General features: G+C 41.4%; 1 protein-coding gene across 1 annotated transcript in view; it reads right to left on the bottom strand.

Moving 5' to 3' along the window:
* Positions 1-10,426, bottom strand: part of LOC124283786 (urea-proton symporter DUR3-like) — a 50,716-nt gene extending 40,290 nt beyond the window's left edge. The window contains exon 1 of the mRNA XM_046719810.1: positions 9,398-10,426. Within this exon, the coding sequence (XP_046575766.1) occupies positions 9,398-9,531 (134 nt within the window). The 5' untranslated portion in view covers positions 9,532-10,426. The remainder of the gene's footprint in view (positions 1-9,397) is intronic.
* Positions 10,427-18,977: the final 8,551 nt, after the last annotated feature.

The raw sequence follows: 18,977 nt of genomic DNA, 5'->3' as shown, positions 1-18,977 counted from the left end.
TATTACTTTTTCCGATTCGTGTAATTAGATCCACGCAACATGAGCTAGTGGAACCTGGGATAGTGGAACCTAGAATAGAGGAACCTAGGATAGTGGAACCTTGGACAGTAGAACCTAGGATAGTGGAACCTGGGGTAGTTGAACCTAGGTTAGTGGGACGTTGGATAGTGGAACCTAGGATAGTGGAACCTGGGGTAGTTGAACCTGGGATAGTGGAACCTAGGTAGTGGAGCATTGAAATACCGATAGCCCTGATATAATTTCTGGGATGCCAGCGCTATCCCTGTACTCGTGTGTCTTACCATAGTCCTAAATATCTGCACGCACGCACGCGCACACACACACACACACACACACACACACACGCACACCTCGACTTTCAAGCTGAACGGGGCGGTGGGGTAGCTTAGAGGTCGTCACTACGAAGACCTGGGTTCGATTTCCCACTCTCTCACTCATTCACTCATTCCATGCTGGAATAACTCAACTCGATAACTGTTCAATGCGGCGATACACTATACTCACTCACTCATAGTTTTTCAGCGCAAGCTTTCCAGATATTCAGTCACAAATGAACATACTTAAAGGAGGAGCGCCTTAATATCACTGCGGTCGCTAAACAGAATCAATTGGAGTTAACAAAGAGTTAATCTGTGTTAACGTTGTAGCACTGTTCATTATTCAGTGTAATCAGTGGTGCTACAAGCAGCAGCACGGCTCAACACGTGACTGAGAATTGAGATACCGTTGACATTTCCGATGTTTCATTCCCAAGGAAGACGAAATTACATATTTCAGACACACTCCTGATTACATTCCAGCTAAGTCTATACAGAATTTAATCAAAGAAGCTTCGGAAAAGAAAAAAGTTGTTTAAAGAATAATTTTGTCGACAGGGCATCGAGTGCAAATATCTTACATGGGCGTAAATCTCTTTGGGCTGAGTGACTGTGTTTTTCTCATTTAAAAGTGCATGTTTCATTTTATCTGATGAATTTGAAAGATTATTTCCCAGTTATTGGAAATGTCTGATTGAGCGGATGTTGTTCATTTCCAATGTTTAATCAAACCATGAAGACCCGTGTTAGAATTGGTCTTCACAACCCATGCTTGTCGTAAGATGCGACTAACGGGATCGGGTGGTCAGTCTCGCTGACTTGGTTGACATGCCATCGTATCCCAATTGCGTACATCGATGCTCATGCTGTTGATCACTGGATTGTCTGTTTCAAGACTCGATTATTTACAGACTGCCGCCATACAGCTGGAATATTGTTAAACAGCAGACGGGTTCCAGTTATATGAAAACGGGCCTGCTTGATGTAGAGGTCACATGCGTTTGAAGTGGTGTTGACAAACAAAGAAACAAAGACAAACGGTCGGAGCAAATTTGTATCAACTCGACCCACTTTTGTTGATTCGTCCCACTCAGTTTTCAGTTCATTACATAGCCACTCACACGAAGCATCAAAACATCCCAACATACACATGATTGATGATATCAAAGTTTTGTAAAATATAAAAAGCAAATATTCCAGCTGCTTGTAATCGCCGCTTTTAGCAATATTCCAGCAACATCACGGTTGATGATGGGCTTCAAATTCGAACCCGGGTCTTCGGCGTGACGAAAACGTTTAAATATTCCAGCTATATGACCGAGCACTGTAAATAATCGCGTCTGAATGGACAAGACAATCCAGTGATTGACCTCCGCCTTGATATTGCTGGAATATTGCTAAACGCGCCGTAAAACCATACTCACTCACTCACTTTTGCCCAGAATAATATATCAAAGCACGAGATGTCCGAGAGCCAACCACGAGTCCACGTTATACGAACACGTCAATCCAATATGGCAACGTATGTTTGTTTTGCATGTTCAGCTGTACTGATATCTCACCAAGTTGATGTCTCACAACATGGATAATGGCCAACAACGTATGGTGGGAAACATTGCATCCGCGATGCGATGAAGTCACGAAACATACGTTTAAGTCATCACTATACAAATCGTCAATAAATTAGTTATCAGAAGGAACATGTGGAATATCCTGTTTGGGGGATATTCCCTGGAGCATGGAAGAAAGATTATCTATGGCAAAGTTTATTTTACTCGGGACTATTTAGTTACTATTTCATCATAATGCCCGGAAAATGTAGTTAAAGGACAAAGTGAAGAGATAGGCAAAAACTAAATCTGTAACCATTGCTTGTTATCAAAACCGTTTCCTAGTACCATTGCTATTATATTTATTCATATATATTCTTGAGATATTTCATATGTTGTATTATATTGAACACCTGTTTATCCATGGGTTACCAATGACTAAATAATTTAGTTATCAGCTTTTGTTACATTCCTTTAACTTTCTTGGCGCTAATTCAAATATTTATGTATAGTCACCTAAGTATACAGAGACTATGGGCTGTTATTTCAAAAATCACGCATTAAACAAATACTACCACGTCTTCATTACTCCATCTCTAAGGGAGACTTCTACTTTTTCTAACAATAATGTTAAAGATGTAGTTATGTAATAAGACTGGCTGACTGACTGAGTATGGTTTTACGCCGTTTTTACCAATATTCCAGCAATATCACCGCGGGGGACACCAGAAATGGGCTTCACAAATTGTAACTATGTGGGGAATCGAACCTGGGCCTTCGGCGTGACGAGCGAACGCTTTAACCACTAGGCTACCCCACCGCCCCTATGTAATAAGAACTGCACAGACCAAGTCTTTTCAACATGTATAATTTGTAACAAAAGTTATTTAAAAAAATAATTAAAAAACATCACGAATGCAACGCTAGGGTTGTAAATATAAAATGGCGCTGAGTTCTAGCATTGTAAACAGCAGCCTGAAGAGATGTTACACCAGATAATGTTACAAAATGAAATCACAAAATGAGTTTAACACTGATAATGGTTCCTGAAACAACATGGAATTAAACCAGGTAGGTGTCACTTGAACAGAATGCCTGTCATAAAATATTCATCTCTTCCGATTGGCACCTTGGCGGTTCCGGTGTCCTTGGTCCTGTCTCACGCAACAGCAATATCACAGGCCAGCGACCACCGCGCTTGTCTGTAGGCAGGTTTAGCGTTCCCACTGTGCTCATTAATATTGTACGTTTTTATTTCGCGTATTTCACAGGGTTTAATTGTTGCGATCTGAAAAATGTTTGAAGAAGAATAGAACCCTATTTGATATGTAGATTAAATTGGAATGAACCCCCATTTTCCAAATGTCGAATTCATGGTTCGAAGGTCTGAAGGTCTGAAAAGCAAAGAACTGCGTGAACTTATGGTGCGGAATATTCCTTGAATTTGGTAGTGTAGAAATGCAATGTGAGATGAAATATTGTGATGAGCTGCTTAAGAATTATGAATCATATCATAAGGGTAAGTTTTAGATGTAGATGTTTAAGATAAAGTGTAGTGTTACCTCTCCAACGTTGTTCTCTTTATATAAGGATATAAGGGCGGCGGGTAGCCTAGTGGTTAAAGCGTCGCTCGTCACGCCGAAGACCCGGGTTCGATTCCCCACATGGGTACAATGTGTCCCTCGCCATGATATTGCTGGAATATTGCTAAAAGCGGCCTAAAACTAAACACACTCACTCACTCTCTTCATATAATTAAGGAATATAGTTTCAATACAAATTGAGGACGAATTAGGAGAATAATGATTTAAAGAATGTTTTGTGCAAAGTTTTGATTTAATGGACCACATGTGATATATATTATATATACCGAAGTGAAGCGATCTCTGGCGACAAATAGCTGTCGCTGGAATGACAAGAGCTATTGTAACTATGGTATGCTCTGGTATGATGATCGACAAGAGCTATTGTAACTATGGTATGCTATGGTATGATGATCGACAAGAGCTATTGTAACTGTGGTATGCTCTGGTATGATGATCGACATGAGCTATTGTAACTGTGGTATGCTCTGGTATGATGGTCGACAAGAGCTATTGTAACTGTGGTATGCTATGGTATGATGATCGACAAGAGCTATTGTAACTGTGGTATGCTCTGGTATGATGATCGACAAAAGCTATTGTAACTGTGGTATGCTCTGGTATGATGATCGACAAGAGCTATTGTAACTGTGGTATGCTATGGTATGATGATCGACATGAGCTATTGTAACTGTGGTATGCTCTGGTATGATGATCGACATGAGCTATTGTAACTGTGGTATGCTCTGGTATGATGATCGACAAAAGCTATTGTAACTGTGGCATGCTCTGATATGATGATCGACATGAGCTATTGTAACTGTGGTATGCTCTGGTATGATGATCGACAAAAGCTATTGTAACTGTGGTATGCTCTGGTATGATGATCGACAAAAGCTATTGTAACTGTGGCATGCTCTGGTATGATGACCAGCAATTATCAACAAGAATTTCAGTCAGCAAAACCAGGCACGTTCAGGATGGAGTGAAACGGCAGAAATGGCCACCATGATTTTACGAGGACAATGATTGCGTATCCTCCAAACCCGTTGAGAAATACATCACCATCTTGGGAATCGTTTGCAACAGTAACGGAAATGTGTTCCTATTATCGCTCGGAGTACAAACAGTAGGTGCTATCTCAATGCACGGACATTTTACATATCAGTGGTGGCTAGTGTCCCTCCAAGTCATTTTGCCAACGACCACTGTGACACTCCGGACAAATTACTCGTTAAGTCCACAGTATTTATAACATCCACTGGATGTAATGTCAACAGTTCCTGGCAGAGTAATAGCTCTGACGAATCCACTGTTTCTGCACCAGTGGCATCGCACAAAGTTCTGTGGTGCCATTGTTGGGCTGTTAAGGCCATGCGGTTAGTTAAAATGGTTGCGCAAAGTAGCAATAAAAAGTCTACACGGAAGAGAACGAGAATGAGACTCTAGACTTGGATTTCCTGATTTACGCCACAGAAAGATGCCACAGATCTAGTTCTACATTGCAGAGTCGTTCTGTTTAGTGCCATGATTACAATGGATGGAGTTAGTTTTCATTAACATGGAATCTCACAGAGTTGAAGTTTTTCAGATCGGAGGAAATATTTCAAGCTGTTTGAAGTACCAGCGGAGAAGTGAAATTGGCTTAACCCCTAGTGCCATCACTGATTTTTCAGTTATCCATTCAAATCATTTTCACAGTTATTTTACCTTTTTCGGCCAATGGAATGTATTTCGGATAATCGAGACTCAGTATCCTCTGGCGTTTTATATTAGACTAATATATATCCTTTGTGTCAGGTAATTATGACAAGGACTTGTTAACAATGCAACTCATGGATCCAACTCATGGACACTATACATTGAACAGTCATTGGTTTAGAATCTGAGATAAAGCTTCAAAGTGAAATGATCGAAACGTTACAGGCATATTTTCAGATTCTTGAGAATATACGCGAACAGGTGTACACATAGCAGAGTATTTCAAACGTCCCAGAAACAGCAAAATGAGGCCTCACAGATCATTACCTGAATATGAGATACACCGAAGCTGTAAGGATAGTTTCGTTGTTGTAATGCATATAAATCAGGGGTTCTGTTGTTTGTCATTCGTTAAGGTCGAATGTCGTTAAATAATCACCCTGGAAGGTTGTATGGCAATGTATTAATTTTATTTTGAAAGTTCCTGACAAACCACATCAAGACAATTAGTTACAAAGAAGATGTGTGAGAGAGTAATTCCATTCAGTCAAACCGGCATTATCTCAACACAGCGCAAGCCTTTGAAACAGTCCGACTCTTTGCCATGACAACGATGCTGCAGATGGAATTACAAAACTGATGGTCATGAAACTGAAAGGTCAGAGCTGTCATCAAAGCGGAAGTCGGTGAAAATCGTCACGGTAAGGAAAACGTTCTGTACAGTGCAAACTAAAACGAAAATGGATCCAACGGTATAACTAAAACCTGGTGTTTGCGTAACGGTTTACCATGTATTGTTGCATTTATCCTCACTGTAAGTGACGAAATGAAACAAATATCACGGGAAGCTTTCGTAATGGACACCTGGTGTTCACGAAGCGTCTTCTAGCCGGTATGTACTCTTTTAGGGGTCTTACACAGTCATTGAAGGGACGAAGGGAATCAATGATCACCGTGTTAACACCCGGTGTTCTTTCAACAGTCAAATGTTCTGGTGAAAAACTATTGCCTATTATTTATTGAGAGATTTGCATAACGTCTCATCTGGAATATTGCATCCTCATCACGGCTTCATTCATAGGTCCTGGCTGTTTAGACTATATTTCACCTAATGTGCAGGGTGCCGTTGTACAAAACAACCTTAGCACTAAGGCTACCTTAAGCCTGTGTTAAGATATGGGAGTTACGGCCACCTTAGCGCTAAGATCGCTTTGTACAACGGCACCCAGGTTCCTTAACCGTGGATCAGGAAATTAAAGTTACTAACAGGACGTGTTAGTCCTTCAGCTGCATTGGTGTTTTATTTTCACTGCCAGTTATACTAACACCACACACGCTTATCAATGAATTCTGTAGACCAAAATAGCAGTGAGTGAGTGAGTGAGTTTAGTTTTATGCCACGTTTAGCAATATTCCAGCAATATCAGGGCGGGGGACACCAGAAATGCGCTTCACACATTGTACCCACATGAGGAATCGAACCCGGGTCTTCGGCGTGACGAAGCAACGCTTTAGCCACTAGGCAACCCCACTGCCCCCAAAATAGGAAATAACGGTACAGCATACATACATACTACTCCACTTTTTATAGGGATATTATTTATCTTTCACGATACACAAAATGATTCTTATAATGCCACATATATATTATATAAACTATCTGACTATTCTAGTCTAAGCTTCTGCTGTATATACCGCAGGCTGGAAATGTACACAAATCTGGTTTCTAGGTGAACACGATTTCGTGAATTAAACATATGATGGTATCGTTTACCATACAGTAGACGTTTCCATACAACTGTCTCTACATAATGAATATATGTCATGTGGAATCCATACTTCAGCCATTCAATAATCACGTCATAACACAATACTACAACTTTTACGCATAATACAGGGTATTTGTATACTCACACAGGCAACTCAACGATTGTCATGGAAACGGAATAAAAATGCCCTAGCTAACCGAAAATAGGAAACACATTAGAATTACGCCCAAGCACCAAACTCTACCAGATAGGTAGAAGAATTTGTTCCTTTTGCCATAAGCACGGCAAGTTAAATCTTCCAGCAACCTGTTTTAAAAAGGATGCTAACCTGGGATATGGAAGGCGTGGGTACTGCAATGAAGATATCGCTGTATGTTTTCTCCCTTGCATCAATCTGTCAAATCGCTCGTTTATATCATTACATAATCACATGTCCGTGCGTTGCAATGTTTGCTTACAGACACCGTAAATCAAGCGACAGCTTCTCTCACAGATATCAGCCATTGGGACTGTATGTATTGTTACTAGGCTGAATACAGTTCGAGTTATCCGTAGTGCAGGAGAGAATAGTATGATGCAATGACAGTGTCGATTACGGTCCTGTGGGGACTACACAGATATATGGCAATGAAAGATTCAAGCAACATCCTTTCTCGGTAGTACCTCACATATATCAGCCATTGGAAGTGTATGTATTGCTATTAGAATGAATACAGTTCGAGCTATCAGTAGTGCAGGGGAGAAGAGTATGGATATAATGACTACCGGTAACGATCCTGTCGGGGACGTACAGATACAGGGTAATGAACAATTCATTGGGATGTTATACTTCGAGTTAAGTGGATTTCACTGTTGCAATTTATGTGACAATAATGAATTCCTTAAAATGGAAAACTTCCATTTGGTGGTGGTATCGTATACATGTTCCGCACCCATACATATTGTCCCGAGCGTACTAATACTTAGATTTATGCTTCTTTCAAAACAAAATTTGTCTTTCTGAAATTCCAAAGCCTGCTGTGTACAGTTTCAAATGATAATGTGAGCTACAGTGCCAGTAACGTTTCCTATATGCCATGCAGAAAGCACTGTAACTGAAAAAAAGTTCAAAGAAATGTAGGATTGTCTCCTGAATGTATCACAAGAGATCAACTATCACTTGACATCTTCTGGAAGTAAAGATTGTATACCACCCTTACATAATTGATAAACATGTGTCAATGATATCCAGTTCCATTAGAATGAATTCCACTGAAAGGAATAAAAGAAATTTCCATTTAAAAAAAGAAATATCTTAATTAAATCTATCTGTTTATAATCAGGATCAATGTCAGCCTATACAACCACAATCTCTCTCTATTACACACCCGATATTGCAGCCTGAACAACGAGGGCCACCTCCGACATGTTTTAACGACAGCTCATTAAATGACCACTAAACGTAACGCTTCCGTCATTAACCCTGTATCGAATTTTTATCTTTAGCCTCAACTAGTTTCACTGTCGTCGCCACTCTAAGTAACGACCTTTAACGAGGCCCAAAAAACTACTGTATGAAATTTGCAATTATCGAAAAACTAAATAACAATCAACTTTCGTGAGAAGCAGTTGGTTTGTTATGCTTTCTTGGAAAGGGAGCCACCGCTGAGTGTAACCTTCATTCACTATTTAATGGAGTCGTTGCTTGTAAATTGCCAAGTGATTAAATTAGAGGCAAAATTCCCCGTTAACAGAGTGAGGAAAGATCTCCCATCATTTAACGTTTATCGGTTTTCGGCTACACTTCATGTGTCCGTCTTTCTGGATAAGTGGCACAGTCTTGGTGATTTCTGATTACTATCGTTGTTTCTTGTTGGAGACAATCAACCTGGCTTGCCCCCCTCGTCCCCACTTTATGACCTGCTCGTGGATACAGGCTATGCTATCAGATGAGGCTGATAGGTTTGGCAACAGGACACCATCCATTGACACTCCAATGCTCATTATGTGAAAAAGTGGAATTTTAGGTTCCGATTTTAGTCGAAATACGGTTTTCTATTAACTGTGCAGTCATATCTTTGATAAAATCTTAGTACTAGTTTTCAAGTTGCTTATTAGCGAGCTGAGTTTTTGACCTTATTTCAGAGAAGAAAAACAACAATCTTGAAACATTTATTTCAAGGTTACACCATGCCGAAAACTGACGTCATTATTTTGACAGCTGTGAAGTAATGAACCCTTGGTTACGTGAAAAGGTGAGTCACCTTGAAATGAGAGCCTCCTGAGAAATGTTATGCAAACAGGGCTACAGAACATAGCATGAATACAAGTCGAGCAAATATCTCAAGGTCGGACCCCACAGAGAACCTGTACATAAAACAATGATAAACTTCATTATTTTAAACACAAAACCACCCTTCAAAAACCGAGTAATTTGAGCGGCGTGAGTAAAAAAGTTAAAAGTTTAAAAAACTCACCCTTCCGATTTAACAGTTTCCCTCAACTTGACTGGACAGGCCTTTTCCGTGGCGTTACCTGCATCGGCGACTAAAGGTAAAACGAGGAGAACACCTAAAAGTTTGATAAGTGCTCGTAGATCTACGTTAGCCATTCTCTGCACTTGCCCGTACGACCGGTTGTCCGTTATCAGTTTAGGAAGTTGAACCTTCGAGATGGTCTTCCAGCAACTAGTTCACAGTCTTAGCTTTCGGCGAGATACCGTCAAAGGCTTCGTTCATTGGCCGTTCCGTTCTTGCTAGTTATGCGGGATTTTATGTCTACTCACATTCGCTTCAAGCCAGATTTAATCCACTTCTATGCATTCAGACTGCTAAATAGTTCATCAAGTCATTTTTACAACATGTTGCACGAATGAAAAAAAATAATAAAATTTTCAGAACACTCCTCTGTGCATGAAGTGGCCTTTCTGAAAGTTCAAGCGTAAAATCGAAGGCTGTAATGTAAGACTCCTGTCGGATTTACAGTTGTGCTATTGAACTTGGACGTGCATCTATCTGGGTTACATGCAATCACATAGGCCGAATATGACACGTTGCCGTCGGATTGGGTGCGGGTGCCACAACGCCCCTCGTGTGTATCATATGATCCCAACGTTCGTGTCCTATTCCCAGAAAAAGACGTATCAGTACTGGATCCATTAACATTTCACATAGAACTGTGAATTGGTCTTACTGTTCTAATATGACACTCTTGCCTTAACGGTATATCCTTCGTTGAAAATGACGAGCACTTGTTTCTTAATGGTTGTCTTAGATCGTTCGGTTTACAGCACGGCCGACAAGTCAATTAACAGGTTGCAGTAATTTGGAATCACATCATTTCTGAGAGAAGTGACACCTGATGCTCGCTCGCTGGACAGTGGTCAGCGGAACCTGGAAACGTTCTGTTTGATGTTGTGTTAATGACAGCGTTCCTTGTGAGTGATGTCTTGAACCGCCCCTCCCTCCTCCGGAACGTCACCCGCTCGCCTTGTCGCCACCGTTGTAGCATTACACCAATCAATTCTTAATTCATTCACTGTCGCGCGGGCCAATCAATTTCCATACTAATTATTCCCGCGGCATTCCGCGCTACGAGAGAAAAGCTTGCTAGAGCGATGTGTTCTACAATGAAAAAACGAAGTTTTACATCACAGTGTCCATGTACCACAAGCAGCGAAAGAGGACTCTAATCCAGAGATACTGTTTCTCTTACATTCACGTCGACTTTGATGAACCTCGCGGGGCGGTGGTAGAGAGAACGCTGTCCTCAATGGCAACAAACGATTTGCTTGTAAAAACACACTCCCCGTTGGGACAAGGCAGTTGTACTGTTTGAAAGCAGTTGACAATATCACTGGGTCTCTATCCCACCTTCAGTCCCACCTTTCCACATCTCATACAGCTTCCTCCATGATTCTACCGCTACAAGAACGCACTAAACGATACGTTTTAACATGGCCTTGTATTGCATTTTCATTAGGCACTGAATAATTAATTTTAATGGTCACATACTTTGAACCCTAATGATGGTTTCTGATTTTCATTGATATAAAATAACATTTTGATGAATAATGAAATCTTAACGTTATCCGCTTAATCGCTTGTTCCTTCTGTAGTGGTGTGGAGAAACATCAACTATTGAAATTGAACAAATGCATTAGGATAATTGTAATATTTTCTGATTAAGTTTCTCGTTCGCCATCTTACAGAAATGACGCTATAGTGTATCAGCGTTGGTTACCAATCACACAATGTACCATTGTAACGTAATGAAATTAAACATTAGTAGAAGTCAAAATCGCGAGTCACAAAATAGAAATGCTTAATCTGACTTATAGTGGTACAGAGCGGTGAGGTATTCTAGTGGTTAAAGTGTTCGCTCACCACACTGAAGGCCCGGGTTCGATTCCCCACATGGGTACAATGTGTGAAACCCATTTCTGGTGTTCCCCGAAGTGATGTTGTTGGAATATTGCTAAAAGCGGCGTAAAGACATATTCACTCAGTTTTAGTGGTATATGTTTCTAATGTATTTGCAATATATTTATGTCATTAGATCAGATGCTTGGTCTGGTGAACGTGTTTTCGTTGAACAATCTTGGTAGGTGAAAACTCACAGGAATTTAGATCATTAGTATTTCACTACTTTTGGTCTGAAACAATATGTAACATAGATAGGTTTTAGTGTCTGGTTGTTTTCGAAAGACAGACTTTCTGTTGAAGGTAGTGTATGCATATTGTGTTTTATTGTGAACACGTTTACAGTCGGGGAGATAGGCCTGACGTGATGCAGATATAAGGCTTTACGCACTTGACAATACCAACTGTAACTACACACAGGTTTGTTGGAAACAAGAAACACATTTTTATTTTAATTGTTTCAAGCCCTCAGTGGGACGTGGCCGCAATATTTCTGTGCTGAATCAGCTTTAATTATGTATGTCCAGATGATGCTACTTAGTATTGCATTGGAGCCGTGAAGAACCGGGTTAGAATTTATCTTCAGTAACCCATGCTTCTCGTAAGAGGTGACTAACGGGATCGGGTGGTCAGGCTCGCTGACTTCGTTGACACATGTCATCGGTTCCCAATTGCGCAGATCGATGCTCATGCTGTTGATCACTGGATTGTCTGGTCCAGACTCGATTATTTATAGACCGCCGCCATACAGCTGGGATATTGCTGGCAGATATTATATGCTGGGCCTGCTTGATGAGTGCGGCGGCGGTACGTTTTAGGTTGGAGTAGGCGGTGTTAGAGTGAAAAAAAAGTGCCGTCAACCATTCGCCGCCCGATTCATGACGTCGCGTCTTACCAGAATAGGCCAATTCCAGGCTCCTACATGTAGAACCCTTTTACTTTGACAGGGGTGTCTGTATTCGTCGTTTATTAATAACATACAACGCAACTAAATGTTCACAGCTGCAATTAAACCCGCATCATGTTGCCCAGTACCGCTGCTTACATTTACAGAATCCACCAGTGCCTAAATGTGGAATTTCCCCGTTTTTCTCTAAAACAACACAATAATTTATGGGACCGACATGAGCAATTTTGAAGTGAAATCTTGCGTACAGGGGATTAGCCTACATCATTAACTAACATTACTGAAACTATGGCTATCCCTTAGAACAAGTCTACTCTACCATTAACGGAACCATTTGAAGAGGATTACGGAATTGCCAAAAGGCAATCCCAGAGATTTAGGTTTTTATCATCTAGAATAAATTATCATTTCTAAGTAAGCTTGATAACCGAGCCAGCATTTTCAGAAAAAAGGAGAGTGGTTTGTCTAATTTGGTGGAATCATTTATTCTTCAGATTCCATAAGTTGTCACCTAGATCAGACTTGGGCTGCTGTGAACACCAGGACCATTCATAGCATCTTGTCATATATCAACCTTTCAGGCAATAACATCAAAACTATACCTATAGTATCCTACTATAATTTACCGTTCTAAAGTTCTTTTCTTTAATTCTCTATGCTTAAATGGATAATGTATCACCCACGCTATAACGGAGTATTATTATTCTCCATATATTGGAATAGCTGGGTACAATAAAAATCCATCTATAACTAGGTACCACAGCCTTCGTGCTATATATGTTGTATGCTTAATTTTCCCTACAATAATTATTATGTTATTATATATAATTGTTTAACGTGGTTCTATACGTCCTAATGACTTACTATGAGTACTATGTTATTCCATGTTATAGCTGAGGGTTACAATTGTCTGGATTCAAGTGAGTATTGAAATGACCATTGTGCTCAAGTCCTATACCGCAATGTTTGGAGTATTAGAAGAAAATGATCAGACCAGTTTACTACGGTTTAGTCCCGTGCTTGCATTGGAACAAGTCATACGCTGTCTTAGATCTACTACTGCTGTAGTTTGGTTACTATATTGATCCGTGCATACGTTGACATAGTGTGTGTCTCCATGATAGCGTCATGGTACTGCCCTGCTTGGTGGTAGTGTTAGGCTACTATGCTGTTTATAGACTGACATGTCCGATGGTAGCATTGGGTTAAATGATGTTCCATGATAGTGTACTGTTACTGTATTTGTCGATTACAGTGATGGGAAGCTTTAGTACGCTAAGATAGTATTGTGTCAGAATACGCTGCTAAAGTTGTAATCGTAGTACCGTTGGATGTAGTACTGTTGATGCCGGAAGGTAGTGTTGGATGCTATAACAGCGTTGTTGGTGTTGACTTTAGTGCCCTATGATAGTGTTGTGTAACACTATGTTGTCGATGATAGTGATGAGTTACCATAATAGTAGTGTCTAGTAGTAGTACTGAGTTGACTGTGATGCCCCATGATAGTGTTGGGCTGCTGTGATGCCCTGTGATATTGTTGGCTTACCATGATGCCCGATGATAGTGTTGGGTTACTGTGATGCCCGATGACAGTGTTGGCTTAACATGATGCCCGATGATAGTGTTGTCTTACCATGATGTCCGATGATAGTGTTGGCTACCATGATTCAATATATTGTTGGCTTACCATGATGTCCGATGTCCGATGATTAGTGTTGGCGCCGCATATCAGCACCATGATGTCCGATGATATATGTTGGCGGTGTCCTGTAATATAATGGAGTCTGATGTCCATGACAGTGTTGTGACCATGATGTCCGATGACAGTGATGTTGGCATACGATGATGCGATGATATGATGGGTTACTGTGATGCCCGATGACAGTGTTGGCTTACCATGATGTCCGATGACAGTGTTGGCTTACCATGATGCCCGATGATAGTGTGTTGATGCTTACCTTACCATGATGTCCGATGATAGTGTTGGCTTACCATGATGTACGATGATTAGTGTCCGATGACCTTTACCATGATGGTAGTGATGGGTTACTTACCATGATGTCCGATGATAGTGTTGGCTTACCATGATGTCCGATGACAGTGTTGGCTTACCATGATGTCCGATGATAGTGTTGGCTTACCATGATGTCCGATGACAGTGTTGGCTTACCATGATGTCTGATGATAGTGTTGGCTTACCATGATGTCCGATGATAGTGTTGGCTTACCATGATGTCCGATGACAGTGTTGGCTTACCATGATGCCCGAATAATGCAGGTCGTTAACGTGTGGTGAAACCACAGTCACGCTGAACGTAGGATAGACTGATGACAAAACCAACGTATTAGCAAGGAGAAGTTTGGATTCAAGTCCATTATTATAATCCGGAGAATAATTTGGACTTTTCATGAAACACGATGATACTCGTGGATTTCTATTACGCTCCGTGCGGTCTGGGACTGGGGAGGGACTGGGGAGGGACTGGGAAGTTACTATGGTGTTTCCCGCCATTGTTTGCTGTACTATGGTACTCGGTGACAGCGTCATAAGCTCTTTAATGTCCCACGCATATTTTGTGAGATTATTATACTCGCGTCGCTCTAATTCTATTTCGGGGAATACTTTATTGTATGATACCGGGTGATGGTGTTGATTCACCGTGATGCTCTTATGATGCTTTGCTGGAAGCCAATATACTTAACGGTAGTGTTGTGTTGAGGTAATGTGCCGTGATGAAATTTCAGTGTTATGTCCGAGACTAAAACAGAGACTTTCAGTGATCTCGCATTCGGAGCGATAATTTGTTTGTTATTTGTGTCAATACCACTCCTGACCACCTGAACTCCATAAAATAGTATGTCACCACCGGGGATCTATTCAGACATAATTTATAGTGTATCTTGTAGAATATCACGTTACCTTGATAAGGAAATACATTCGCGTAACCTTGATTCGTGGATATAAGGGAAGTGCGGCGAAAATCATATTTCAAATGCACGATTTCATGTTGTATGCTCACTGATTATTTTATTCATTGATTCAGCAAATTGAAAATGCCATATATTCCTCTCTTGAATGAAACGTTTGTTTACCGAAGCCATTTGCAATCATCACCCATTCGTGTGCACATAAAACGTGACGTCACCTTGTTTCGTGGATTACGTAGTCGGTTACAATTATATCACTATGTACGAGAGCCCATTGCAGTAAGTATTGACACCTATAAAAGCATACGACGAGATGTGAGAAGGTTGGTGGTAACGGTATCTGTTTTACATGACAATTTGTAACAGTAAAATTCGGTATTAGTGGCATTAGTGATCTTGGGCTATTTAGATTTAGTGTATTTACGTGTAATGTAGAGATTCGGAACATTTCTGTCAGCGAGGCGAGGCATTGTACTTACTTAAAAAATACTGCTTCGTGACATCATACGAGACTTATTTTTACGAGATAGCATGATAATTACCGCGATCCACGAATCAAGGTTATCCGGGCATTTAGGTTACGGTTGTGTACCATAGCGGAATAACGTAAAATTGATGGATGTGGTCTCATTATACCATAGGTGCTCGGATGAGGAGCAGGGGATCCTTTCACGAAGCAACCTTTACTAAGGTTAACCTTAACTCCCATTCTTTAACGACCTCCGTGGTGTAGTGGTTAGAGCGATCGCCCGGAGAGCGGAAGGTCGCGAGTTCGATCCCCGACCGCGTGATACCAAAAGACGTTAAAATATGGTACTTGTTGGTCCCTGCCTGGCGCTCGGCAATAATGGGTACAACAAGGACTGGTCGGCTCGGAGTCAGCATAATGTGTCTGAGTGGGGTATTCCTGCTTCACTGCGGCTTGGTATCTCAGTGGGTTAGCACTATAAAACCAGCTTCAGTCTGGGCTAGTACAAGCAGCTGCACATACACACGCATGCACGTCGTCACATTAGCGAAATATTCTCAAGCACGACGTAAAACCCAATTTCACCTCCTAACCTCACCCATTCTTTAACATCACCTTAGTGCTTTGTGGAAGGAGGCCCTGATCTCAGATAAACCCCATTACGATCCATAGTTCATGCGCAAGATACCCGTATTGGTGGACAGGGTAATTCTCTGTGGTCAGTAAGCATTTACAGCGCGGTGTCATGACGGAGTGGTTAAAGCGTTCACCAAAGACTCGGATTCGATTCACCGCATGTGTAGAATGTGTGAAACTCATTTCCAGCATACCTGGTATGATATTGCCAAATTATGTTTAAATGCTGAGTACATCCCGACTCGCTCACCATAATTCTCTCATTATGACTGAAAACCCCGTGAAACCTATAATACCACATGAGGCTGATACATTACCCGAATGTTTGTATGATATGTTTACAAATATGTTTACATTTGTGTTTTGCGTTACACGTGAGAACAGCCTTAAGAGCGAAGAAAGAAAGATCAATTAAAAGTTTATTAAAACGTAAATGTAGCATAAATCCTGACTATCCCACCCACACTGTCAGTATGACTGAAATACCAGTGAAAAGTAACGTTGATCCAAACCCACATGCTGCCACACACTGCCTATTGCGTTTATTTAATCATAATACACTCTTCCCAAAAGAGAAACGCATTGGCGTTTTCAGCAGTTCATTTAGATATATTTTGACAGCAATCATCATTAAGACAATTCCTATGTTTGAATCCCGTTACTCATTTCGTGGTTGTTGTGTATTGCGCGCAAACGCATCCCAAAATGTGTTGGTAAACGTTTGTCACAAAAAATGAAAACGACACATGAAAAGTGCATGCAGAAAAGGTTTTCAACGGAATGAACGTGCAATATGTCGGACACATCGACTCTTAAAGGGGCCAAACTAAATTCATCATTTCATTACGAAATGTACAACGTAAACAAACATACAAAATGCCAAGATTGAATGCTACTGACCGAACTATTACCATTGGACGTTTGGTAGCAGGGGAGTCCCAGTCTGCCACTTTATCGTCCACCACAGCACCATATCTCGATTATGAAATCGATATACCTGCTTCAATTTGACCCAATATCGTCCCAAAAGTGGAAGACCAATAGTGACTACTCCTGCTCTGAACCGATTTATCCGTGTGTTTCACCTACGTCACCGATTTGCTACAGCAATGGACACCGTAAGACAGGTGCTTGGTCTTCGAAGAATTCCGACCAAACCATCAGAAATCGTCTGACAGAAGTGGGAATTCGAGCATATCGTCCAAAAGTTAGACCTCCCCTGACACGACTACACCGACAACGACCTGTCCAATGGTGCAACAGGGTACCGTCATGGAACCTGGGGAACGCATGGAACGCGTTTCGTTCAGCAATGAATCGCGTTTCCTCCTGCAACGACAGGATGGGTGACAACGTGTCTATCGACGTCAACACGAACGTTTTGCGCCGAACTGCGTCCGACAGGTGGACAGATTTGGTGAAGAGAGCGTCATGTTGTGGGGAGCCATGTCCTTCACGGGTAGATCAGAGCTAGTGGTAGCAGATAGCTACATCGACCAATTTCTGCGACCTCACCTCTTCCCACTTTTTAACCGCCAGAGGGAGCTGTTTCAACACGACAACGTACGCTCGACCCTACACAGCTCGTGTAACATGTGCCAATCTCGCACATAGTAAATGCTAATGTCCTTCTCTGGCCTTCCAAATCGCCTGATCTGAACCCGATCAAGCATCTATGGACGAACTTGATCGACGCGTCCGTAAACGTCACCATCGTCCTCAGAGGTTTGCAGAATTTGCGAACAAGGCGGTGTCGAGCAGTGACGTTTGCACGGGGTGGTGTCACCAGGTACTGACCTGAACGCCCCCTTGTGTCCACACATGTGCAGTGAGTGAACTGAATTAATGCTGACAATGACAACAATACATATGTTCATCCGTGTGTCGAATTTCCTTCATCTATGTCCAAGCTTATTCGACTTAAGTACACTTAAATACGTTTAATAAATGTCCTTATTCTTGCGTTTCTTTTTTTGAAGAGTGTAGTTAAGCGGTTTGGCGTAGCGTGGTGGTTAAAACGCTCGCTCGTCACGAAATCATGGGTTCGATCCTCCAAAGGGAGTATGGAATATTGGTAAAAGCACGTAAAACAGTAGTACTATTCAGTAATCTCAAAAGTTTCTTGTAACAAATGTGAGATCTCGCGGGAGCCAAATCATTGATGAAGGCGACAGATCTCGGTCAGAGCAGACAATGACATCGCCATCGCTCTACAACTTCCTTCTACAACCCCATGACAACTGATACTACACTACGTACTTTATGTGCTCGCCTTCTCCCCAAGCGACCGTGTCCTCGTGTAGACGGTAGACACATTACCCTGGTATTACATGCCTGATCTTTTTCCTGTCCATCTTCCAAGAAAATAAAATGAATCTAAGCTCCTCCTGTAAGTGGACAATCCGGTTTCCGTTGCGCTTCTCTAAAACGGACAGCCAGCGTAAGTTACGATGCGTTCCGAAACAGGACGTATTGGGGTCGGATGTCGATACATGTCACGTTCCGGCAAACCGCCGTATCTACTTATTCTATTTCCCTCGGGCCCAATGTCGAACACAGAAAGCCAGCATGTGATTTAACGGTTCAGTGGGGTCTAAAATTAGAAGAGTGGGTTACAGGTAATGTGTTTTCCGTGTGAGTAAATATTGTGATGTAGGTACATTTTCGGTTTTGAGAAATTCATTTACCATTTCTCC

Source organism: Haliotis rubra, unplaced genomic scaffold (assembly GCF_003918875.1).
Source record: "Haliotis rubra isolate DU_JTF1 unplaced genomic scaffold, ASM391887v1 Scf321, whole genome shotgun sequence".
Lineage (NCBI taxonomy): Eukaryota > Metazoa > Mollusca > Gastropoda > Lepetellida > Haliotidae > Haliotis > Haliotis rubra.
Note: the sequence above shows the minus strand (reverse complement) of the source record. Positions and strands in the feature narration are given on the sequence as shown.